General features: G+C 41.0%; 1 protein-coding gene across 1 annotated transcript in view; it reads left to right on the top strand.

The window, feature by feature from the left end:
- Positions 1-24364, top strand: part of limk1a (LIM domain kinase 1a) — a 91852-nt gene that overhangs the window by 27833 nt on the left and 39655 nt on the right. The window contains exons 2-5 of the mRNA XM_084328904.1: positions 14622-14731; positions 18721-18933; positions 19445-19550; positions 20613-20824. Coding sequence (XP_084185030.1) covers positions 14622-14731; positions 18721-18933; positions 19445-19550; positions 20613-20824 — 641 coding nt within the window. The remainder of the gene's footprint in view (positions 1-14621; positions 14732-18720; positions 18934-19444; positions 19551-20612; positions 20825-24364) is intronic.

Genomic DNA, 24364 nt, shown 5'->3' on the forward strand with positions numbered 1-24364 from the left:
AGTATCTGTTTTTTGCACGTTGACCAGAAGCAGCTCACTGAGACTCGAGGGCGTTATTATACCCATAGCTATACTATAAAATATAGGTTTAGCTCTACAAACTACAACTACGTTTACATGGGTTTAATGGGCGGCACGGAAGGGGTTACTTCCCGGAAGGGGCGTGGCACTCAATGTGTTAATGTGTAGTAACACATTTGTAGATGCTTTGAAAAATGGATATGAAAAAACAACTATACTGTACCTCCATTTATTTGTTCATGTTCAGCAAATGATTTGTTAAGACATTCATAAAACATCTATAAATCATTTACAGATGCTATTGTGTGCCCTAATCTAAAGTGAAGCCTATTCTTCATTAACAAATGTTGAATATATATATATATATCACATACACAAAACTACATTAACTCTTTCTCTGCCAGCTATTATCCTTATCCTGTAGTAAATGCGCCACGCTTTATATAGGCATTTTCAGGGCGGCTACGTGGTGCAGTGGGCAAGGCGCTCACCACCGTACTAATGCACATTGGCAGTATTAGGGGGTGGGAAACTGATGGGTGGGGATCGGGCGTTGTGGACAGCGACTCACTCCTACAGGTCGGTTGGTGCGCCTGCGCAGTAGAATCAGGAAGCGATGGGGGCGGCGCCCCTCCAAAGCGCAGACCCCTGACGCTGAAAGATCGCGCCGCACAGGTGGAAAGATGCGACTGCTGTTACCTCGAGTATCGGAGGGGAGGGGACTCGTGCTATGTATGACTTAGTCCACATTGCAGCCGGCTTGTGGGAGGCAAGAAACAGCGTTCGAGACAGGGGAGGGTTGAATTGGATGATACGAAATTGGGATGGGAGAAAAATAGAAAATGGGAGAAAAAGTGGATCGCAAAAAAATATAGGCATTTTCACTGTGCGTCGCTGTGTTTGCAGGGCTATATCTATATTCTATATTATAGCTATGGAGACAATACTATGGCTCATTTGACAGTAACTATCCCTCATTCAACATGTGTAAAAGAATGTATTCATTTGAATGTTCATGTATACGTTTGCGTGTTATCCCGTCGTGAATATTGTATAGTTTCAGAGTGATCCTGGCTAGGGCTGGGCGATATGGCCTAAATATGATATCACGATATTTTCTGACCTTTCGACGATACACATCACAATGTTTTTCTTTTTTACCCCAAACGATTCATTATGAGGCTTACCAAGACAGTATTTGAGTTTGCAAGCTAACATTAAAGACAAAATAAAATACCCATGCATTTAGCATTTTTATATTATATATTAGATTTAGATTATTGGATTATTAGATTATAATATATTGCATATATTTAGCAATGAGATATTATATGATTTAGATATGAAATATGATGAATTGAAAATGGGGGACCCTGATGTAAACAAGACAAAAGTCTTTCTCTGGTCTGCATCCCCTTAACAATTGTATGTATTGAGCTGTACTGTACCCATTCTGCAATATGTTAATAAAGTTTTAAATCAATCAATCAATCAATCAATAGCATTTTAGCATTTTTATGAAACTACTGTATATTTGTATGTCTCTAAATGTTTTGATGAATTGAAAATGGAGGACCCTTATGTAAAAAAGCCGAAAGTCTTTTTCTGGTCTTCATCCTCCTGTACTGTATTGTACCCATTTTGCAATATGTTAATAAAGTTTTCATTCATTCATTCTGACGGACAACAGAATAATTTTGATTGACAGTCGAGTCTGCCAATTACGTCACACCGCTTGCACCCGCCCTGCTGTTCTTAGCACCAATCGGCAAGCGCCATTAGTTTTTGACTTCCTGAATGTCCGGTGTGCTGACATCAACAAAGCTACTTACATTAGCTCCCCGCAACCGACTAGTAGGAGACCAGTGCACCACAGGATGACTAAATGAGCCATAATGATTTTACCTCAACGAATGTTATAATAAAAGCCTTTCCATACATCTGTCTGATTGAAAACTTTATTAACAGACCGCGGAATGGGCATATCTCAACACAGGCTGAGATATGAACGAGTAACGTGTGGACCAGATTGACGCGACACAATCCTATTGGGCAAAACATCACGATATCCACGATACGTTGAAAAAGTGTATTGTTAATGAACTGTACCCGATATTTATATAATATCGTCATATCGCCCAGCCCTAATCCTGGCTAGTTCCTGAAAACGGCACTATGGAGCGATATGTGAATTTTGCTAAATGCGTTCGTGTTGCTCGCCTGGACATGCTACTGTTTCCAAATCAAAGGTATATAATAGGTATTATGTTTCATCATGAATGCATCAAAGGGGGGGGGGGGGGGGGGGTTCGTTTTTTGATGCTCTGATCGTCATCAACGGCATTCATCGACTGGATCGATATGAAATCATTGTAGGATCAAGGTGGAATTGACGGCAGATAGTCCTTACCTTTGATCGGGGGTATTCCAAAAAGAATATTCCAATTGTCTGATCGCGATTTCCAGTATTGGTGTCCATCGGGTCCCCGACATAATCCGGCACAACACATGCATCGAGGGGCCATGGACGCGTTCCAATGTGATCGGGTGAACCGCTAGACTTGCCTGGACCAAAATTCTGCACCCGGCGGAGATTATATGTGACACACAGTCTGGAACAGGGTTTCAAAGGGTGGGCGATACTGCCACCTAGCAGGATCTGGGCGGTACTGAACTCTCGGGGTCCCAATATGCCTTTTAACGGTAACATAGAGGTCCGTGACACTGAATAGAATATTAAAATCGAAAAAAAGGAAAACGGACCAAATTACGTATATATACGTGATTGGCGTTCAACGATCGAGCAAACACGTATATATACGTGGATGGCGCAGATTGAGTTAATAGACACACACACATGTGAACACATGTACACACAAAATGTATGAACAGACAGACAGACAGACAGACACACACACACGCTTCTAGGTCAAGCAGAGCAATAATGGAAGCAGTGAAGCATGCATACCAGCTAAGCATTGGCCATTTCTTGTGTAATAGGAAATGACAGAGGTTATTGGTGCAACTTTGAGGCCAGTTTTCTCTGAGGTCACTGGTCACATGAGCTCAGGTGGTTTGGTGCCACAATACAGGGTCCGTTTATTTTAGATACTCACTGCAGCATAGAGGAGAGGTGACACATCTATTAGTCATAGACATCTCTGTCTATATTTCTGTCTGTCTGTCTATCTCTCTTTCTCTGTCTTTTTCCCTGTCTCTTTGTCCATCTATCTGTCTCTCTCAACTCGTGTCTGTCTCTGTGTATCTCATTATTTATCTTTCTAACTCTTCCCTTCTTTCTCTCTCTCTGTGTCTCTTTTTCTCTATCTATTTCAGCGTTTCCGTTAGCCGGTAATTACCGGTATTTGACCGGCAAAATCTGTTGAAGTCCGACATATTTAATCTCTCCGGTCTTAATGTCCGGTGAAAATAATTCCCTGAGTCTAAGCACAATTTGATTATTTGAATTGTATTAAAATAGGCTAAAATTAAATAGCCTATGCGATGAACGAAACAATCATTACATTTGTGTCATCGTTGCTTCTAATAATGACAACGACGTTGTCAGCGAGAGCTTAGTGCTGGGTGTGCAAACTTTTGTGAAGCTGCAGAGCCGGAGCAGCAGCAGCACAATGCAGTACTCCAGCAGTACTCCAATTCAGCCATTTTCAATTCAATGTTGGGTGGGGGGCGCTGCTGAGCGGTCCCCAGAAAAGAGCCAATAACAGCTGAATCTGCTGCTCTGCATCGACATACTCTCGCAAATAAGTCATTGGGAGGTGGAGAGAGAGAGAGTCGTCACGCAAACCCACGATAATGTTGCCGTCTCTCTCTGCCAAATTTCTCAGTTCTTCGCTTGATATAATTAATACAAATGTCCAATATAACGGAATTCGTTAGCTCATAAAAATGTGATTATAACAGACTGTTGTTTATTAATGTCGGGCGACTGCCCACAGACACCTATTTGATTTAAAGTCGGCAGCAGCACGGAGTCTCTGGACTTATTTTATTTGGAATATGACTTTATACGCAAAAGTAGCCTAGTTTTAAGTAAAAATATTATAAATCTACATGCCTTGATGATGTCATTCTTTTGTTTTGTTGTCATTCTTTTGCCTATCAATTGTTTTTAAGCTCAATAAACTCTGACCGGAATTTCTCTCATTTGACCGGTAGATTGAAATCTACCGGACACTGAGGCCGGCAACAATTCTTTCTAACGGAAACCCTGATCTATTTTCTGCTTTTTCAGCTCATCTGTCCCTCGTTCTAATCACATAGCCACTACTTCTCTTTCTCTTTCCTCTATACCACACAGTATGTCTCTCGTTCCTCTCTTTCTTATATACCACATAGTATCTCTCTCGTTCCTCTCTTTCTTATATCTCTCTTTCTTATATACCACATAGTATCTCTCTTTCCTCTTTCTTCTATACTACATACTGGGGCTGTCCCCGACTAAGGATTTGGATGGTCGACTAGGATTGGCCAAAATTTGCCGTTAGTCGACTATTGGTCGACTTAAAAAAAAAATATATATATATAATTTTTTTTTTTTCATTTGGGCTGTGGGGTGCTTAATGTCTGAAGGAGTCGACTGAAGGCTTCTTGTCCTCTGCAAAAGCATGCAATTGGTCCACTGATGGATACATCTTGATATTTGTCTAGTCTAGTGTGTTCATTAGATGGGTGAAATCCTCTTTCAGTGCCTCTGTGCCTGTTTTCATAGGCAGTTAGCCTCTGGTATGCGTGCCATTAGCGTTAGCCACGCTTCTAGGCCTATTTTCTTTTGGAAAGAATGATTAATTAAAATGAATCCTATTATTTTTTTTATTTTTTTATTTTTTTTATTATATTCGACTAAGAGGTTGGCCAGTCGACTACGGCCCCTTTCGACCGATTAGTCGACTAATCGATTAATAGGGGTCAGCCCTACGTACATAGTCTCACTCTTTCCTCTCCTTCTATACCACATAGTATCTCTCTCGTTCCTCTCTTTCTTCTATACCACATAGTCTCACTCTCTTTCCTCTCCTTCTTCTATACCACATATTATCTCTTGTTCCTCTCTTTCTTCTATACCACATAGTCTCTCACTCTTTATTCTCTTTCTTCAGTTTATCTTAGCAGTTCATTATATTTGAGAGGTGATGGAAGTGTAAGAAGGCTAAACTCTCTCTTTCTCTCTGTCTATCTATCTATATCCCACTTTGAAGTTTAAGTTTGTGTGTGAAACAGCACCTGTTCCTTTGTCAGATGTGTGTGTGCAGGAGGATGCCAAATTGTAGTAGCCACAGTGTAAGGGTGTGACGGCGTCATGCTGTCTCTCTGTCTCCATCCAGCTGTCCTCTCCTCCCCTTTCCCCTTTTCCGCTCTCCTCTTCTACTCTCCTCTCCTCCATTCTCCTCATCTCCGCTCTTCCTCTCACCTCCTCTTCTCCCCCCTATCATTTTATCCTATCTCCTCTATTCTCCCCTCATCTCCTCTCCTCTCTTCTCCCATCATCTCCTCCTCTCCTATCTCCTCTCTTCTCCCCTCCTCTCCTCCTCTCATATCTCCTCTCTTCTCCCCTCATCTCCCCCTCTCTCCTATCTCATCTCTCCTCCTCTTCTCTCTCCTCTCCTATCTTCTCTCCAAGTCATTGGAACAGGCACACATTGACACAGGATGCTTTTGGCCTGAGACACTCCTGTGGCTTAAAGCTTCCATGGCTGTACTGTGTGTGACCGTGGGAAAACCCCAGCCTACAAACTTGCAAAACCAGCACTTAAAACATCCACAATACCACAATATGGAGTCTGAGTATTCAACTGTAAACATTGGCAGATATAGAGAGATTATTATTATTATTTTCCCTTTTTTTATGAAAACCGTTTGGATGTGCTGGAACCAATGCAGGGTTGTTTCTTCTTTTATTTATTTGTACTTTTTAATATGTTTTGGTTATTTTAGTTTTCAATTCAGTTTAATTTGTTAATTTTCTGTGTTTGCTTGCTAGTTTCACTGTAGTTTAATTTTTTTTCTAAAATTTCATTTTTATTTAGTTTCAGTTTTAATTTAAATTTTAGTAATTTTGGTAATGTTTTATTTATTTATTTTTATTTTATTTATTTGTGTAATACAGTGGGGCAAGATGTAGAGTAATTTGCCAGGGGGGAACGATGTTAGACGTTCCAAATAGGTATTGTGTAATATTATGTGAACCAGTGTTGGATATGAGAATCTCCATTACAGAGATCTAACACACTTCTGTGTATGTAAAACACAGAAAACCAGGCTGCTTTGCTTTGACTTCTGACCGGTGACCATTGTACACTTCTGTTCTGACCATGCTACACATTCATTCTGCTACACATTAATCTTGTTATCGGATCACACCGCTATCAGTGTGTGTGTGCACCTATGATATAGATTAAATGTCATCACTAAATACAACACAGACACACCATTAAAGGGATAGCCTAGTTGATTTCTGTAACCCCAGCAGTTCTTACCAATGATGTTGTATATTGGTAGAATCCTTTCTCAGCACATGAGTTCCGTATGCGAACTGAGGCTAGTTAGCCACAAACCAAAGGCAATGGGCTCAAGTTACTTCACTGAAAATGTATTGATTGATTGATTGATTGTATTCTGTTTAGACAGCTGGGATCACAACGCTGGGATCATCACAATGGGTTGATTACAGCCGTGTGTGTGTGTGTGTGTGTGTGTGTGTGTGTGTGTGTGTGTGTGTGTGTGTGTGTGTGTGTGTGTGTGTGTGTGTGTGTGTGTGTGTGTGTGTGTGTGTGTGTGTGTGTGTGTGTGTGTGTGTGTGTGTGTGTGTGTGTGTGTGTGTGTGTGTGTGTGTGTGTGTGTGTGTGTGTGTGTGTGTGTGTGTGTGTGTGTGTGTGTGTGTGTGTGTGTGTGTGTGTGGCGCCATGGAGGAAGACACAACATGTCATATAGCTGCTTCCGCTCTGCTCATCGGCACCATCAGTTGTTCTATCTACCTCTCTCTATCTCTCTTTCTCGTTCCCTCTATATTTTGGTCTCTCTCTCTCTACTTGTTCTCTATCTTTCTCACTCTGTTTATGCAGCTTTCCTTCTGTATCTGTCTTGTTTTCTCTGTCTTTCATTTTCTGTAATTCTGTCTGTCTTCCTCTCTCTCTATTCTGTGTCTCTGTATGTCTCTCTCTTCTCTGTCTCAGAAAATATTGGTGCCGGTCTCCGTGTCCTGAACGATTTCAATCTCCCGGACAAATGGGAGAAATTCCGGTCAGAGTTTATTGAGCTTAAAAACAATTGATAGGCAGGCAATATAAAGAATGACATCCTCAAGGCATGTAGATTTATAATATTTTAACTTAAAACTAGGCTACTTTTGCGTCAACATTATATTCCAAATAAAATAAGTCCCGTCGATAGACTCGTGTGCTGCTGCTGACTTGAAATCAATAGGCGAATTTCCGTCTGTGGGCAGTCGGCCCGACATTAAACAGCAGTCTGTTATCACATTTTTATGAGCTAACGAATTCCGTTATATTGGACATTTGTATTAATTATATCAAGCGAAGAACTGAGAAATTTGGCACTACTGAGACGTAGGGATGGGTACCTTTCACATTTGAACCGATACCTTTTTTCGGTACTTTAGTCTCAAGAAATTTTATTTACCTACATCAGTCGTAAAAAAATAATCCAAACTTCAATTAACTACAATTTCGACAGTTTTCGGCTTGTCATTGCTCCGACTGATTTGTTGTTGAATCAAGTCAAATCCTAGGTAAGCATATATTGTGCGTGTGAACGTTGACAAAAAAAAAAAAAAAATTGATTTTTTTTTCGGTTTCTCACTTGATTCGATACTCGGTAGTACCGACGTGTTTCGGTTCGGTACCTCAAAAGTACCGAATTCGGTACCCATCCCTACTGAGACGGCAACATTATCATGTGGGGTTCACTGAAATCTAAACGTTGCGTGATTTGCCTAATCCAATGAATTGCCGAATCCAATCCGCCTCCCAACGAAGCGATGCGCTAATCCAGCATCAAGCTCCCGCCCCGCCATTCTCATCAGCAAACCACAAGTTGCGCTGCAGCAGCTGTCACACCCCAAATTAATCTCGACATCGCTTCACCAATAATCGTTGTATCAGAAGAACACTACACACATATCATAATGTTCACAGCAAACTGTAGTTGATCACCAAGTATGTTTTATTAACGTAGGTTGAATAATTCATATAAGAAAAACGATAGGGAAATCTCTCTTAACTTTCTCCACTGGTTAAAATTAACTGGTGAAACTTGCTGTGCGCGTGAACATATCCCTTGGACATGAACTGACGGTACGTTTTTATTGATATATCATTAAGATCCCCTTCCGAAATTGGTCAACACGTCACCACGCATTTTGGCCGGAGCTTAAAAAAAAGTGTTGATAGAATTTGACGTTCTGAGCGCGGTGGACACCTTACGTCTGTGTTTATAATGAATGAATGGTAAAACGGATTATATTGAAACAGTGCGAGTACTCACAACAACTATTCACACAATTTAAAACAGCCCATATTTATTTTGTCATACACAATGTTTGTATCTATTGGTTTATCTAATGAAGACAGTTGTGTAGAATAGAATTCTCATCCAGCAGACAGCTTTTAGAGCGTTGCCTAACTCCCTACTAGGAACACACATCGTTGTCATTATTAGACCTGCTTGGTTTCAGGCTCAATACAAAAGAAAGAAAAAAAACATTCTAGCCGCACTTTATCAGAGTGAAGCAACAATGAAACAAATGTAACTATTGTTTCGTTCATCGCATAGGCTATTTAATTTTAGCCTATTTTAATGCAATTCTCCATAGGGTTACAGCACTGGCAGACTGGGCATAAGGATGGGTACAATGCATGGCGGACAATGTGTTAAAGTCCGATACATCAGATCTGTAATGATTTAGTTTGAACATTCAATCACCATATTCCACACAGTGTAATTATGAACGTTTTTCTTGGTGTCTCCCTCCTGAGGCTATGTGGTATACATGTAGGCCTTTCACCAGAGGGCTCAGAGCACAGGGTCAGATGCTTCCGGCGCCCCCTGGAATATGGAGGGGTTCACTGCCTTGCTCAAGGAACACTTTGACAAGGATGGACACATTCGCTGTTGAGGGGATCAAACCAGCTTACGGGACAGTCTCACTCACTCACTCTCTATGTATATATAGGCCTATAGTGAATTAATTGCATTTCCATGTTGAATGGGTTGAAGTGAATTAGGGATGGGTACCGAATCAGGTACTTTTAAGTAGGGCTGGGCGATATGACGATATTATATAAATATCGGGTACAGTTCATTAACGATACACTTTTTAAACGTATCGTGGATATCGTGATGTTTTGCCCTCGCGTTAGAGGCTGCCGCGGCTGAGATGAGACTTACAAGCGCAACGCTAAATGCTTTCCTCTCCCTCTCGCAGAAAAAAAAGTCAGTCACACACACACTTGCCCAAATTACGTCATCTACACGCACGCAAGCACACACACCTAGCCAGAGACAGAGAGGCGGTGACTCGGTGCTAGGGATGCCCCCCGAAACCCAGGAATATTGATAAACTCCGACGTTAACGGTACTGTCTATGAGCGGATTAGCTACGGAGCTAACAGAGTGTACCATCCATTATGTCGAGTTCATACTACACTACACGTATGAACTCAACATAACGTTAACGTTACTCCGTTCCCATTAAGTGTTTAATTAGCAGCAATCTGTTTTACGTAAACCGGAAATGGAATGCGAGGACAGGAAGCTGTCATGAAATCGTTGTAGTCATATTGTAGTCTTTTAGTCTTATTAACTAAAAGATTTGAACTAAATAAAAAGAAGCAGCACTATTGGATAACTGAGTCATGTTTGCTATGTATTTCTTTCTTTAGGGGAGTAGGACATTTGTTTCACAGTTTTAGCATGATGTTTTATAGATGGCTAGGTTAAACACAGGTTTTAGTTTTTAAGTGGGGGGGTTTGATTTGATTGAAGTTTATTTCAAGTATGCAACACAAACAAACATCAAGTACAGATATAGCCTTAAGCCGTTCAAATAATAAATGTATACATAAATAAATAAATAGTTACAATATATAATCTAAATCGAATCTAATATATAATCTAAAAAACGAAAGGCTAAAATGCTAAATATATAATCTAAGAATCCAATAATCTAAATCTAATATATAATATAAAAATGCTAAATTCATGAGTCTTTTGTCTTTAATGTTAGCTTGCAAACTCAAATACTGTCTTGGTAAGCCTCATAATGAATTGTTTGGGGAAAAAAGGAAAAACATCGTGATGTGTATCGCAGAAAGGTCAGAAAATATCGTGATATCATATTTAGGCCATATCGCCCAGCCCTACTTTTAAGGTTACCGACTGAATCACGTCGGTACTACCAAGTACCGATTCACGTGAGATCCACCGGTGCCACATTTCGTAATTATTTTTGTCCAATGACGTCTTACCCCGAAACTGCGATCGTTACCAAAAGCATGTTTTAGGTCCGGTAAAATACGACACTGATCGGTACAAAAGTATGTTTTAGGTTAAAAAATACCAGCAGGTTACCTAAAATAGACCTTACCTTAGTCAGAAGGTACTTCAAAATGAATAAATCCCAGTCGTCCCATGGTGATCGCAATTACTCGTGTATATTGGGCATGGCTATCATACGGGAAATAATAGGTAGATACTGTACCATTTTTAGAGACTAAAGTACTGAAAAAAGGTACCGTTGGGTACCGGTATCGAATCACGTACCGGTTCAAATTAGGGATGCACCGAAATTTCTGCACCGAAAGTTTTCGGCCGAAAATGGCAAAAAATTGCCTTTCGACTTTCGGCCGAAAGAGTTTTTTCACCGAAAATATATCACCGAAACAGAAACAACCTAACAACCTTGCGTGTTGTTGTGATGATGTCGCGCTGTCGGGAGTTGCGCTGTTTCTATGTAAACTCTGCGCGCAACGCGTCCAATAAATGCGTCTTTAACATGCTTTTATATCCTTATTTACTATATGCCCGTTGCGGTTAATCACTGAGTGATCTAATATGCATATTATTCGCGTGTTGTTGTGATGATGTCGCGCTGCCGGGAGTCGCGCTGTTTCTATGTAAACTCTGCGCGCAACGCGTCCAATAAATGCGTCTTTAACATGCTTTTATATCCTTATTTACTATATGCCCGTCGCGGTTAATCTGATCTAATATGCATATTATTCAGAGCGAGAGGGGGGGGGGGGATTGTGTTTCTCACATTGACGCTGTCTGTCTGTCGCGCGTCTACTGTGCCGAGTCAAGCGAGCACATTCAGCTGGGGACTAGAAAGGTGCGCTCAGTAGAGCACAGATGTCCGCTGCGCAGCCAGAGAAAAGATGGAATTAATGTACTGTATGCATTCAGAAGTGCTGAATAAATGTTTTATGGACCCATAATAGTGATTATTTATTATTTAAGTTAAGTTTAGCCATAATCATATATTTATCCATAATCATAATGTTCCACAACATTGGTAAAAAAAAATTCTATTCTATGAATCATTTTCGGCCTTTCGGCTTTCGGTTTTCGGCCAACTGTTTTCTATTTTCGGTATCAGTTTCGGCCAAGAATTTCCCATTCGGTGCATCCCTAGTTCAAATGTGAAAGGTACCCAACCCTAAAGTGAATGTAGGTCAGGTCACTACAGAACACTGGAACTTGTTGACATGCAGATGACGAGGCATTTTGATGCATATTTAGCTGGAAGGAGCTGCTCAGATTTATTACTTATAAGATGGATTCATTAATTTAGCTTGTTGTACACGTGACTTCTTCCAATCAGCCTGGGGACCTGTGTGTGTCTGTGTGTCTGTGTGTCTGTCTGTGTGTCTGTGTGTCTACTTGTGTTTATGCTAGTCTTCTTATGGTTTCTGAGACGACAGTCCCTGGAGGGCGGGGAAGACATATGGAGACAGACATTGATTTGATTGATTCTTTCTCGTTTTTCCTTTCTTTTCTTTATTGCTTTTCCCTCTCGTTGGTAGTTTTTATCACTTCCATCGACCGTTTGAAAGCAGACTTCCTTCCCTTTAGACAAATTGCTGCTCTTAAATTTCTACAAGGTTCAGTTCCAAGGCTGAGAGGTGTTGTGTTCTCATTTTGTCCTTTGTTGCTTTTTTCTTATCAGTCTGTAGCACCCAAGTTCAACACTGTTTGACCAACAATGTCACTTACCCTTAGCTGCCAGTTGTACCCTTTCTGCTGACTTGTTGTACAGCACTTAAGTAAGTCGCTTTGGATAAAAGCGTCATAGTTAAATGACTATATGTAAATGTAAATCTATAAAATGGATGAAGTTCGCAGCATTCAATAATTCTAATTCTAAACTATATTTTCAAATTCCATTCCAAAACTAAATATTTTTATATTTTAATACTACAGTTATAAAGATCAGTCCATCCATGTTTTTTGTTTCCTAGATGGCTCTTTGTTCATTCATCATAAACCCCCGCTACGCGCCTCCAGTCCCCATCCTCACAGTTGACAAGCAAAATTAGAATTGCAGATCATGGCATCTGTTATGAGTGGCTCAAGACGGCCCACCCATCCCAACCCAGCCTCCCACTCAACTCAGAACACACAAAAACAAGCCCTTTGGGAGTATATTTGAGATACCGGTGGTCTGAATAAGTAGCCCCTTAACCACAGACCCTAAACACGCTGAGGGTCATAGGTCTCTTGTTAAATAGGATCATAGGTCGTTAGGCAGAGGAGTGGCCTTGTTGGTGACCTGAGGGAGGCTTGAGGGGGAAGGATACACCCTCTAGGTCACCTCAGCTGGAGCTGTGCAGTGTGGCTTCAGATCATCAACTCTCAAGTTGATCAGAACACGCTAAGCAAGGACAAACACATTTAGTCCAGGCAGGATTAGGTTGGATCACTTTCTATTCAAGCAATTCAGGCTTGTCCTATCCAACGTATATAAGGACTTCCTTTTGACAATATAAATGGTGGTGTCGGGGAGAGACTTTATTTGAAACTTTATTTTAACGTTTCACTTTCAACGCAGGGTGCGTCATCAGTCTGTCTACACTGTTTACAGCATATTAGGCTAATGACTATCATGCTAACCATGTGCTATGAATTAGTACATAAATTGCATATACTCTCAGGAAAGTACAAATGAGTAGAAATATACTTTTTAATACACTAATATACTAACAATATACTTTCAGTATGAGTTCCACCCCAGACATCCGGTACAATGCTGCCTTATACGCTCCATCCTCCTCCCCATCTGATAGCTTTGTTTTAATCTTGTCATTGCCTGCCTCTGGTTTTGACTCTTAATTCAATTCCGTCCACACAGCGTTGCCAAAACAGGCTCCTCTAAGCTAGCGAGGGCAGAAGCGAATCTGGCATCGGAGCAAACTCAATCTCGCTGCATGTAACTCGCCGCTGAACCGGATCTCTGCCTACTCCTGCAATCAGTTTACCATCGTCATCATGCTGCTCTGGTGAGAAGTTGAACATGTGCTGGACATTTCCGTGTCTAATGTCCTCCTGATGTAGTCTTGTTGTTTAATGAACCCTTTTGTCCAGTGGATGGTCTCTCGTCCACAAGCTTTCACCCAGAATGTCCCCCCTTCCACGAAAGATATCACTCACGGTTTGGTTTGGCAAGCAGAGATGATGTTGTGTCAGTGTGATATTGTTCACTTCACATCGATGTTAGGATATCAACAGTATCAACCTCAAATTACCTCTTTCTTTTTTTATTTAATTTTTTTATTATCTTTTTATTGATTTTCACCATGGTCCATACAAACAATATCTTGACTTCGCCTTCTTTTATCTCAGCCTTCTGCAGTACAAATTGCATCAATTGTTAATAATTCTTACTTAACTTAAAAGTTGTGGTGCAGAAGTACCAGTACATACATGAGGACCCATACAGTCAATAACATCCTATACTTCTTTTTACAAACAAAAACAATAACAAAAAATAACATAACAAAATAATATGTTATGGTACATCTCCAATATATCTGCATCTACCATAAAGCAAACAAATAACCAAATAATATGTTGGGGTGCATCTTCCTGATACTCTACTCCCTTTTACACAAGGTTCACTTAACAATTATCCCGAATGGTCATTTCTGTATACCTTAAACAAATGAAGATCGTAACGGTGTAATGTACATTATCCATCTTTCCCATTTCTTCTGAAACTTATCCTGTTGCAACCTAAAAGAAAAAGTAATTCTTTCCATCTTAAAAATATCATAAATAATATCAATCCAATCATCCACTGTAGGAATTTCTGTTCTTAACCACTTTCTAGTAATGGCTTTCCTGCTAGCAGGAAGACCTCTTTCTTTTAACCCTTTAAACTCCAGTTTAAATGAAATTCCCCTTAAATAGATTAAAAGAGGAAAAGCCATATGAGCTATAGCCTTAACGAAGATGTACTGTATGCCATCCTAGATGTTGTGTTCAGTATCCCTTTTGTAAACCTTTTTGTTTACATTGGATGGCGGAGTGGGCCTTTAACCCTTCTATGTGTGTGTGTTGGGCAGGTTGCAGGGGAACAGAAGTATCACCCAGAATGCTTCACCTGTCTGACCTGCAAGGCCTTCATCGGCGATGGAGACACCTATGCCCTGGTGGAGAGATCCAAGCTCTACTGGTGAGTTTCAACCAAGAGAACATGCGTCAAATACACTGATGTAAACATCACCGTCTCAGGGGGCTTTCACACTAGCCATTCGGGGTCGAATCAGAGCATGATCGCACCAAAATAGAGTGTGATGAGAACGCCCCCCCCCCCCCCCCCCTAGTCACCGGGGACGCTGATTCGGTCCAAGACGGGACCGCTGGAATAGGTGGTCTCGGGTGTGCGCCAGTGTCCCCGACGACGGAGCGGGGCGTGGTGTGCAAGCAAACCTGTAATGCTTTCATGCTTGCTTGAATTTTGGGCAGATCAAAATATACAGCAACAACTGGACAATACCCACAAAAACTATATTTATGGGCAATTTGGCGAGTTCAGACCTCAACCAAACAAGCATGTTGAGCCTCACGGCTCAGTGGATCGATGAAAACTTCTAGATGAAGCCACGTTACAAAGCCCAAGACCTCCCTGGCTTGCATACAGTTAGGCCTGGCAATTTTTTTGCCATTGCTATACATTGGTTTCTTGTTCGAATGCATTTATTTAAACTGATGTATTTTTCTTCCATGAAAAATGGAGCCTCTAAATAATGATTGCCCAAAACGTAAGCTGTAAAAGATAAACTAAAATGCGTACAAAGGCACTTATTCTGAGATGATCATTTATGTGATAACCAATGCACGGATTTTGTCGAGGCAAGTAGCGTTATTTCGGGAAAATGTATATCTATAGTCTGGTATATTTTTCATCCACGAAAAATGGAGGCTGTAATAATTATTATTGTTCAAGAGTCTCTTATGAATAATAATAATTATGCATGGAGTTGGAGCTGAACCTGGCCACACACAGTCATGTGTGTACACAGTGAATACAGCAGGGGGCTCAGAACGCAGCCCTGGGGGGACCCGATTCTCAGGGTGATTTTGCTGGAGGTATGACCCCCCACCCTGACCGCCTGGGGCCCGTCACTTAGAAAGTCCAGGATCCAGGCGCTCATGGCGGAGCTGAGACCCAGGTTGGCACCTTGCATGGTTGTCTCCGAAGTCGGTGTGTGAGTGAACGAGTGAATGTGAGGCATACATTTATAAGCGCTATAAAAGCTGCTATATACAAGGAATAACTGACCTTGGGAAGATAAGATGAGATGATACAGGGAAGGACACACACAGAGCAGCCATCGTCCGCTCTAAGCTCTTAATGGAAATTGCGCAATGAGTGATGGACCAACTCCTTAATTGTTCTGGCACTCTGCGTGCGTCGAGGGGCATCTGTGGCATTCTGAGGTTGATTTATTTTAGCGTGAGACCGTGAATGTCAATCAGCTCTTTAGGAAATTACTCTTGACTGATGGTGATTTAAAAACAAATTGATTGATTGATTGATTGATTGATTGATTTAGAGATGAGTGACAAATTTTGAACACAAAACGTGTTCCATAGATGCTGTAGAAATACTGTACAGCTTAAAGGGAACACCACCTTAACACTTTGATCGCCATGGTTAAATTCATAATTTACCATCCCTAGCCAGCTCTATTTGTCTATGGAGAAGTTCCCCTTCTTTGCAGGGCTATAACCTTTTAAATTCTATTGCTAAATTGACATTATTATGGCCCATTCAATGTCCTATATCCATTGTTCAGGGTGTAGCAACATTATACTTTTTCATTCACATATTCACACTAAAATATGGTCTAAAGTATGTTTTTATCGTTTTCTGCAGCTTTCTCCAGAACTTGATTTATAGCCCCAAATGCATTATATTGATGATCAAATACAGTTTGGTAGCGATCGGTGCCAGATGAAAAATGTCAACTGGAGGTACTTCTAGAAGTTACTACGTATCATCTGATATTGACCGGATGGGCGGGGGATCGTTTATAATTCCGTGGGCAGCGTTATATCATTCGTCTAGTGTGGGTCATATGGTCATCAGAGCAGTTTATATGGAACACGTTAGAAAATTTAAAAAACTAAAAACACATTTGTTCAGGCAGGCTTTTGATCACACATAGGCGCCTTTTTCTTGTCCTCACTGTTCTATAGTGTTGTTTTAATTAGTGACTCATGATTTTATCCAAATTCTTTTATTCTACTTTTTCTATCTGGTTTCACTGTTTTTAACTGCTGTTTGTCTATTGTCATTTATTTCTGATTTTGTTTTTATTGTGTTTTTATATTAACCTGTAGTGTAAAGCACCCTGTGCATTCGTGCTGTGAAGGGTGCTATATAAATAAAGGTCATTCATTCATTCAAAATAACGCTGGATCTTACCATATCTTCCTCGCGCCGTTGGACGATCAGCTTGGAGTAGACAGTTTTCGATTATGGGATGTTGATATAGATGAACCATTTCCAGGTTGTATAATACTATATACGTCCAAATAACGTTGTTTATTGAGTTAGGGCGAGCGATTGATTATCCAGTGTGTTGAGATGGAGTCCGGCTAACGATCGCGAGTGCCCGGACGAAATATGGATGAGCACTTCCTGTTTGGCGCGTCACGTCCTGTTGGCACGTCTGCCGATCGGCCACCAGATGGCGCTCTTGAACCGTTAGACAGTTGAGTGGAGCTCACCAGTACATCTCATGTCTCCGGAGGAGAAATATGATTTCGATCACAGATTTTTGAAATATTGATATCAAAGACGAGTTACGGCGTCTTCGGCAGAATGAGCATGGCGAGCAAAGACGAGTTACGGCGTTCCCGGCGATTAAAGTGTTAATTAAACATTTCTAGATGCTATTTCTATGGCCCAGGAAAGTTCAATAAATATTTGTGAACCAGAAACCAGAAACCAGATGAGTCAAGACTCAAACCTGTGATGTCATCAGGTATAAAGTCTGGAGCTGCTCCATAGACGATGCATTAAAATGTTGTTCATACATGGAGTTGTTCATTAATATCTTAGTTTGGACCATTAATGTCTTGGACCATCAGAGTAATATATAGGCATTCTTGAATTGGGTGTAGTTCCCCTTTAAATACACACATATTCATATATATAACTTTAATTAAGTTACCTTCTCAGTGAATTACACATATTGCATCAGAGTGTGCGAGCGAGAAGTGCGCAACCAGGCTTTTTGTTTTGTGTTCTATAAGTGAATAGGAGACATTCATATCAGGTCAATACCAGCAGCGTTGGCATTTAGGTTTTGAATCACCTCTTATTTCACATCATTGCAGTCCCAGTCTGACTTGACGTATGTTCATGTCCGGGGCCATACCACAAACAGTTTATTTATAGATCTATTAAAACAACAAGGGACACAGCACTGAGGCGTGTTGAAAAGACCAGAGCCTCAGCAAGCTGGCCCCGGGAATGATTTAATGATTTAATCAAAGGTTGTGTCACAACATATTATGTCACGACTTAACAACCCCATAGAGACTTGTTTTAACCCACACTTATAGCAAAGGTGCTGCTCCTTTAACATAGAGTAATGGAAGTAATCTGATTATTTTAAAAAGCGCAACTGTCATCAGTTACTGTACATGTGTTTTTTGGGGGGTGGGGGGATGGGAAGGGAGTAAAAGTAAAAGAAAAAAAGGATAAGTATATTTTCTGAATGTATACTTTAGTATACTTTTTCTTCAGACAATATACTAAAGTTTTATCATTAAAACCACTTAAGTTGTACTTATTGTATATTGTATTCAAAGTTGTACTTAATATGTGCTTATTAAATATATTTAAATTATACTTTTAATGTATTTTTGGTTACTTTTGCTTAGCAAAATAGTACACTTTTAATAAGTTTACTAAAGTACAACTTAAGTTTGGTCATACTAAATATGCTTTGAATTAGTACATGTGAAAGTGCATACTGTAAGAAATACCAAAAATACACTGCAAGCATACTCCCAGCGAAGTGCATATGGTTAGAAATATACTTTGAATACACTTTATACTGTACTAAAATGTACTCTCTCTCTCTCTCTCTCTCTCTCTCTCTCTCTCTCTCTCTCTCTCTCCCCCCCTCCCTCTCCCCCCCCCAGTGGTCATTGTTACTACCAGACCATCGTGACTCCGGTATCTCTTCCTGACTCTCCATGCTCACGGATGCCCCACACGGTGACCCTGGTGTCTATCCCAGCTGCTGCCGAGGGCAACGGGGGCAGGGGGCGGGGCTTCTCCGTGGCCATCGATCAGCCGCTGAGCCCTAACGGCTACACCAGCCCTGAGAACGGACCCACTGTCAGGGTCTCCCAGTGAGTCCTACTGCTGTGTGTGTGTGTGTGTGTTGTCTGTCCATCCAATTAGTTCTGGTGTGATTTGATTTGTGATTTGACTATTATGGCGGGTGTACCTTGGTAAAAAGTAGTTCCTACATGAAACTCTTCACAACAAGGTCTGTGGATTATCTTCAGTAACTGTGTCAGGATTTCTGAGAAAGAGACCTTCATTTAGTTTGACAGTTATTGAGAGTAACATCAGATGACATCACTGGTAGCCATATTTAGGGATGCACCGACTTTTTCAATACCGATACCGATACCTGGGTTTGGGTATCGGCCGATACCGATCCGATGCCCATTGTCCAAATTATTGTCCAAATGTATCCAAGTTTTTTTTTTTTATATTAAAATATATTTTGTTTTTAAGAATTGTAAAGGATCACAAGTGTGTTTTTGATTTGTTGTAAACAAAGACAGAACATAAACTTCATTCCCATTTTAATGCCACTGGTCTGACTCACTCTCTGCCGGTTCCTTCTCAAAGGGTGGACACGGAATGCATCAGTCCGGATGTGAAGAACTCCATCCATGTTGGAGACAGGATCCTGGAGATCAACGGAACGCCCATCCATAACGTTCCTTTGGACGAGGTATGCAGGCCTTTCCCGCAGGAAACAATGATACATGTGTTTAAGCCACCTGAACAATCCGTGATATTTATTCTTATAGTATTTATTATTATATAGTATTCATTCTTGAAGAGTTAGAGAATGCGCTTTTTTGGACTTTCGGAACCCATTTTGAATATAGGTATTTTCTACTCCAGTGTTTACAAACGTTTAACCTTTTATAGTCCCAAAATACAACATATGCAATTAAAGAAAATAACGTATTGTCTAGTGTTAGTCCTTGTATAAAGAGCTCAGTCAGTAAACTAGAGGACAGCATGTTGTCTAATGTTAGTCCTTGTATAAAGAGCTCAGTCAGTAAACTAGAGGACAGCATGTTGTCTAATGTTAGTCCTTGTATAAAGAGCTCAGTCAGTAAACTAGAGGACAGCATGTTGTCTAATGTTAGTCCTTTTATAAAGAGCTCAGTCAGTCAACTAGAGGATGACAGCATGTTGTCTAATGTTAGTCATTTTATAAAGAGCTCAGTTAGTCAACTAGAGGATGACAGCATGTTGTCTAGTGTTAGTCCTTGTATCAAGGGCTCAGTTAGTCAACTAGAGGATGACAGCATGTTGTCTAATGTTAGTCATTTTATAAAGAGCTCAGTCAGTCAACTAGAGGATGACAGCATGTTGTCTAATGTTAGTCATTTTATAAAGAGCTCAGTCAGTCAACTAGAGGATGACAGCATGTTGTCTAGTGTTGTCTAGTGTTAGTCCTTGTATCTAGAGCTCAGTCAGTCAACTAGAGAATGACAGCATGTTGTCTAGTGTTAGTCCTTGTATCTAGAGCTCAGTCAGTCAACTAGAGGATGACAGCATGTTGTCTAGTGTTGTCTAGTGTTAGTCCTTGTATCTAGAGCTCAGTCAGTCAACTAGAGAATGACAGCATGTTGTCTAATGTTAGTCCTTTTATAAAGAGCTCAGTCAGTCAACTAGAGGATGACAGCATGTTGTCTAGTGTTGTCTAGTGTTAGTCCTTGTATAAAGGGCTCAGTCAGTCGACTAGAGAATGACAGAATAACCCCCCACGCGCGCACAGATCGACCTGTTGATCCGGGAGACCAGCAGCCTCCTCCAGCTCACCATTGAACACGACCCGCACGGCCAGGACCTGGGGGGGGCGTCGTCAGAGGGCGAGGAACAGGTGGACGGGCCACTGTCCACCCCGCTGTCGGAGGGGCCCAGCCCCATCCTGCCCATCACCCAGCCCCCGAACCCCGACATCAGCACCCTGCGCTCCCGCATCATCACGTAAGGAAACAGACCGGATACTGTGCACTATTGTGTGAGAACTTATCAGGTAGATTTTCAAAAGAGAATGCAAGTGTAGCGCAAACCTGCATCCAATCTATGTTTCACATTTTAGTGAATCTAGCGCGCTGCACAACCAGCCCTGTAGCCAAGCCAGCATCTGGGGAACCACTTTCAAACACTGACGTTCTTCACACAGAAAATTAGACACCATTTTAAAAGAGAAGCAAATCATTTTCGTAAACAATTTACAGAGAGCTAAAAACTTCACAAATGGAACAAATATATGTTTTTGACATGCATACAACATTTACATTTAGTAATTTAACTGACGCTTTTCTCCAAAGCAACTTAAAAATTGTATACAACAAGTCAGCAGGAGGGGTATACCTCCGGCCAGCTAAGGGTCAGTCATGTTGTCCGTCTAGCAGTGCCGAGTGCTACACTCTGAGTGCATAGTGGTATGGACTATTGGCATAGTATATAGTACTGTAGTATTATACTGTAGTAACATAGTAGGTAGTAGTATTATATTAACATAGTAGGTAGTAGTATAGGTATATTAGCATAGTAGATAGTAGTATAGACATAGTAGCATAGTACATAATTGTTGTGAAGGATCAGATTAAACCGAATATATATATTTATTTATATATATATATTTAATTGTATTTGTATATCGTTTGATATCCCCTGTATATTCCCTGTACAATATGCACTGAATATCCCTTTAGTCTACTAAACAGCCCATAATAGTTTCATTCTACCATTGGACGAGAACCTGGCGCCAGGTTGCCATACCCCTAGGTCCAAGTTCAATCGTGCCGCCTAACATGTCGTGGCAAGTCCCGGTTCCGCGCAGGAATATGTCGGGCGAAATACGAATGGTACTATTTGTTCATAGCGCATATATATATGGCGCAAGTAAAGTAGAACTTTCTTTTTAGTCCAGTTCTTTACCCTCCAACAGAGTGACAGACGCGAAGCCTCCCCACGACGCACGTGTGGTGCAGTAAGGCCTACTTGGCCTCAGAATAGGCATTGAGATATCGTGTAGATTAATAATTGAATAGTCATAGTTTGGTACTATACCGTCGAGTTGGACGTATTCTATTAAGCTAATAATAGTCTATTTATGTATGGTGCATCGTTCGGTTAGAGTTCTAAAGTTATCAGTACCCCCATCGTTCCTGACGTTATCTGGACGCTTAACCAGGCTGGGCAGACCCCTAGTGGTGCTTGCATCCGAGGAGCTCCGGGCCAGGGCGACTGGACCTGTATATTGGATTACTCTACCCGGACGACGGCGAGCCTTCCACGGCTTGGATTATGCTTTGGGTGCTTTGATTATTCCATGGATAAAGGCCAACACTGCGGAGTGTTGGAACTACCCCCCGGAGAGGACTCCAGGTGAGACGGCGCTCTACACCAGTGAGGTCGCCTCACGTCTCTCCGTTGTGGACCGGCAGCTACCGTCCACCAGAGGGTCCAGCTGTATTCGTCTGCGGACCGAGGTTCTGTGGGCACCGTGTTCAAGACTTTGAATTCTCCCAAGAAACCGTCGGCCAGATGGGATACCGCCAGCGGCTTCTCTAACCCCCCCCTCCTACTGTCTTACAATCAGCGGGACCCCCCCCCCCTTAGTGTATCCAGCTATAATCATTTAAGTACCATCGCTATAGTTTCCTAAATATCCAGGTTGTATACTTACTCCCTGCGTAACCAGAGATTGGACATTCAATGTTGATTTACCTACGAATACTCATTTGCCATACAAGTGCATATTTCAAATCATAAGTGTAAACAAGTGAACGTTGTATATACCTTTTGCTATATTAAACCTTCGATTTGTACATTTGTGTGGATTCGTTTCATCAGGTGGGAAAGTGTTCATCATACTTATATCATGTACTGGATGGCCAGAAGTTAAAGTACAAGAGGTAGTGGTATTAAATACCATATCTAACAATACAGTCAGGGAATTGTACCCCTCAGTTACAATAATAGTAAAATACAGTAAGAAGGTACGTTTGCAGACAAAACCTACTATAATAATAATACTATACTACTAATAAATAATTGACAAGCATTTACCTTGGAACCCTTCAACAATGAAGTCGATGACAATTTTCAGAAATATTCTTGAAAGTGTTATCCATGAAATAGGAGTAGAAGTTGTGCTGACATGGTCTCCCCCTGTTGTATCGTGCAAATATTAAACCAGTGCTTCTCAACTGGTCCAGCCTCAGGACCTGGGCCCTCATTTATCAAATTTTCTTAGAAAGTATTCTACTTCCGTTCGTAAGCACAGCATTTAGAATGTGTGCACGCACAAAAAAAACGGGATTTATCACACGTGCGTACACAGGTCCTACGCACAGTTGTCTTTATAAATATCACCTTGCTCCTAAGCTGGAGCTTGTGCACTGTTTTAAGTATTTGCATACCAGAACCGCCCCGATTAACCATATACGGTAATGGAACACCCCCATGAAATGTGGAAAAGTGGACTAACCCGAGCGAACTCTGAGAGACTTCAGTGAGAGCGAGATTGATCACAGAGGTCCAACCAACAAATTTAACGTATACAGCATTTCCCGTTGTGAACAATCTTATTTGGAAACATGACACACATAATAATAGTATTTAGCGTTTTATTTTAAACAATATTTAATCGTATGATTATAGATATTTTTAGAGAATAAATAAATCCAATGAAGTTGCCAAGTTCACAGACAACTCCGCTGAGGAGGGAGCGTGCAGACTGCAGACTATCTTCGGTGCGCCGGGAGCCAAGGATGTTGACTGACCCAGTCCTGCTACAGAACCAGCACATTGACAGAAATAAATGACAAGCTGACCCGACATTAAGCACTGTAATGACTGAAATTAAATCAATTTCAGCACGCCAACTCTGCGCTCTACAATGCCTATTATGTGCGCTCGTCATGAGCCTGTGGTTCTGGTCAGAGTCATTATGGCTTCAGTGGATAACCCTGATCTGCATTTAAGTGATGTTTTAGATACCCCAGTAATAACATTACAATTTAATTAAATACAATTAGGCCTGAATGAGACTCCGGCCACCGGCACATTATCAGCCAAAATGCGCATCGCAGATTATCTGTACATTGACCGAGTGGAATCCCGTTCATATTACTGGATTTGTTTATTGATGGAGCAAACTCTGAGAGATTGTTCACAGAGGCGCTGCCGAACCAAGATATAATATGATGTGTATAATATAATGTGTGTAGAGGCATATGATACAATCTATTTTGTTGTTGGTATTAGGTAGCCTATATGAATTACATATAATAGCCAGCCTACATTATGCAACAGTAACTTGCGCATATATAATAACACACAGCCCTGCGAAGCCTGCATACAGTAAACTAACTTGATCATTAATCTAGCTGTTGTATCTTTACGCTTATGAAAACATTAAATAATATGTATAGGCTGTCGCTTTAGCCTATATTCTCAAATTGCATTTAATGGCTATCCGAGTCCTCGATATCCTCGCGGACGGACCAGTAT

Source organism: Notolepis coatsorum (assembly GCF_963971535.1).
Source record: "Notolepis coatsorum genome assembly, chromosome: 1".
Lineage (NCBI taxonomy): Eukaryota > Metazoa > Chordata > Actinopteri > Aulopiformes > Paralepididae > Notolepis > Notolepis coatsorum.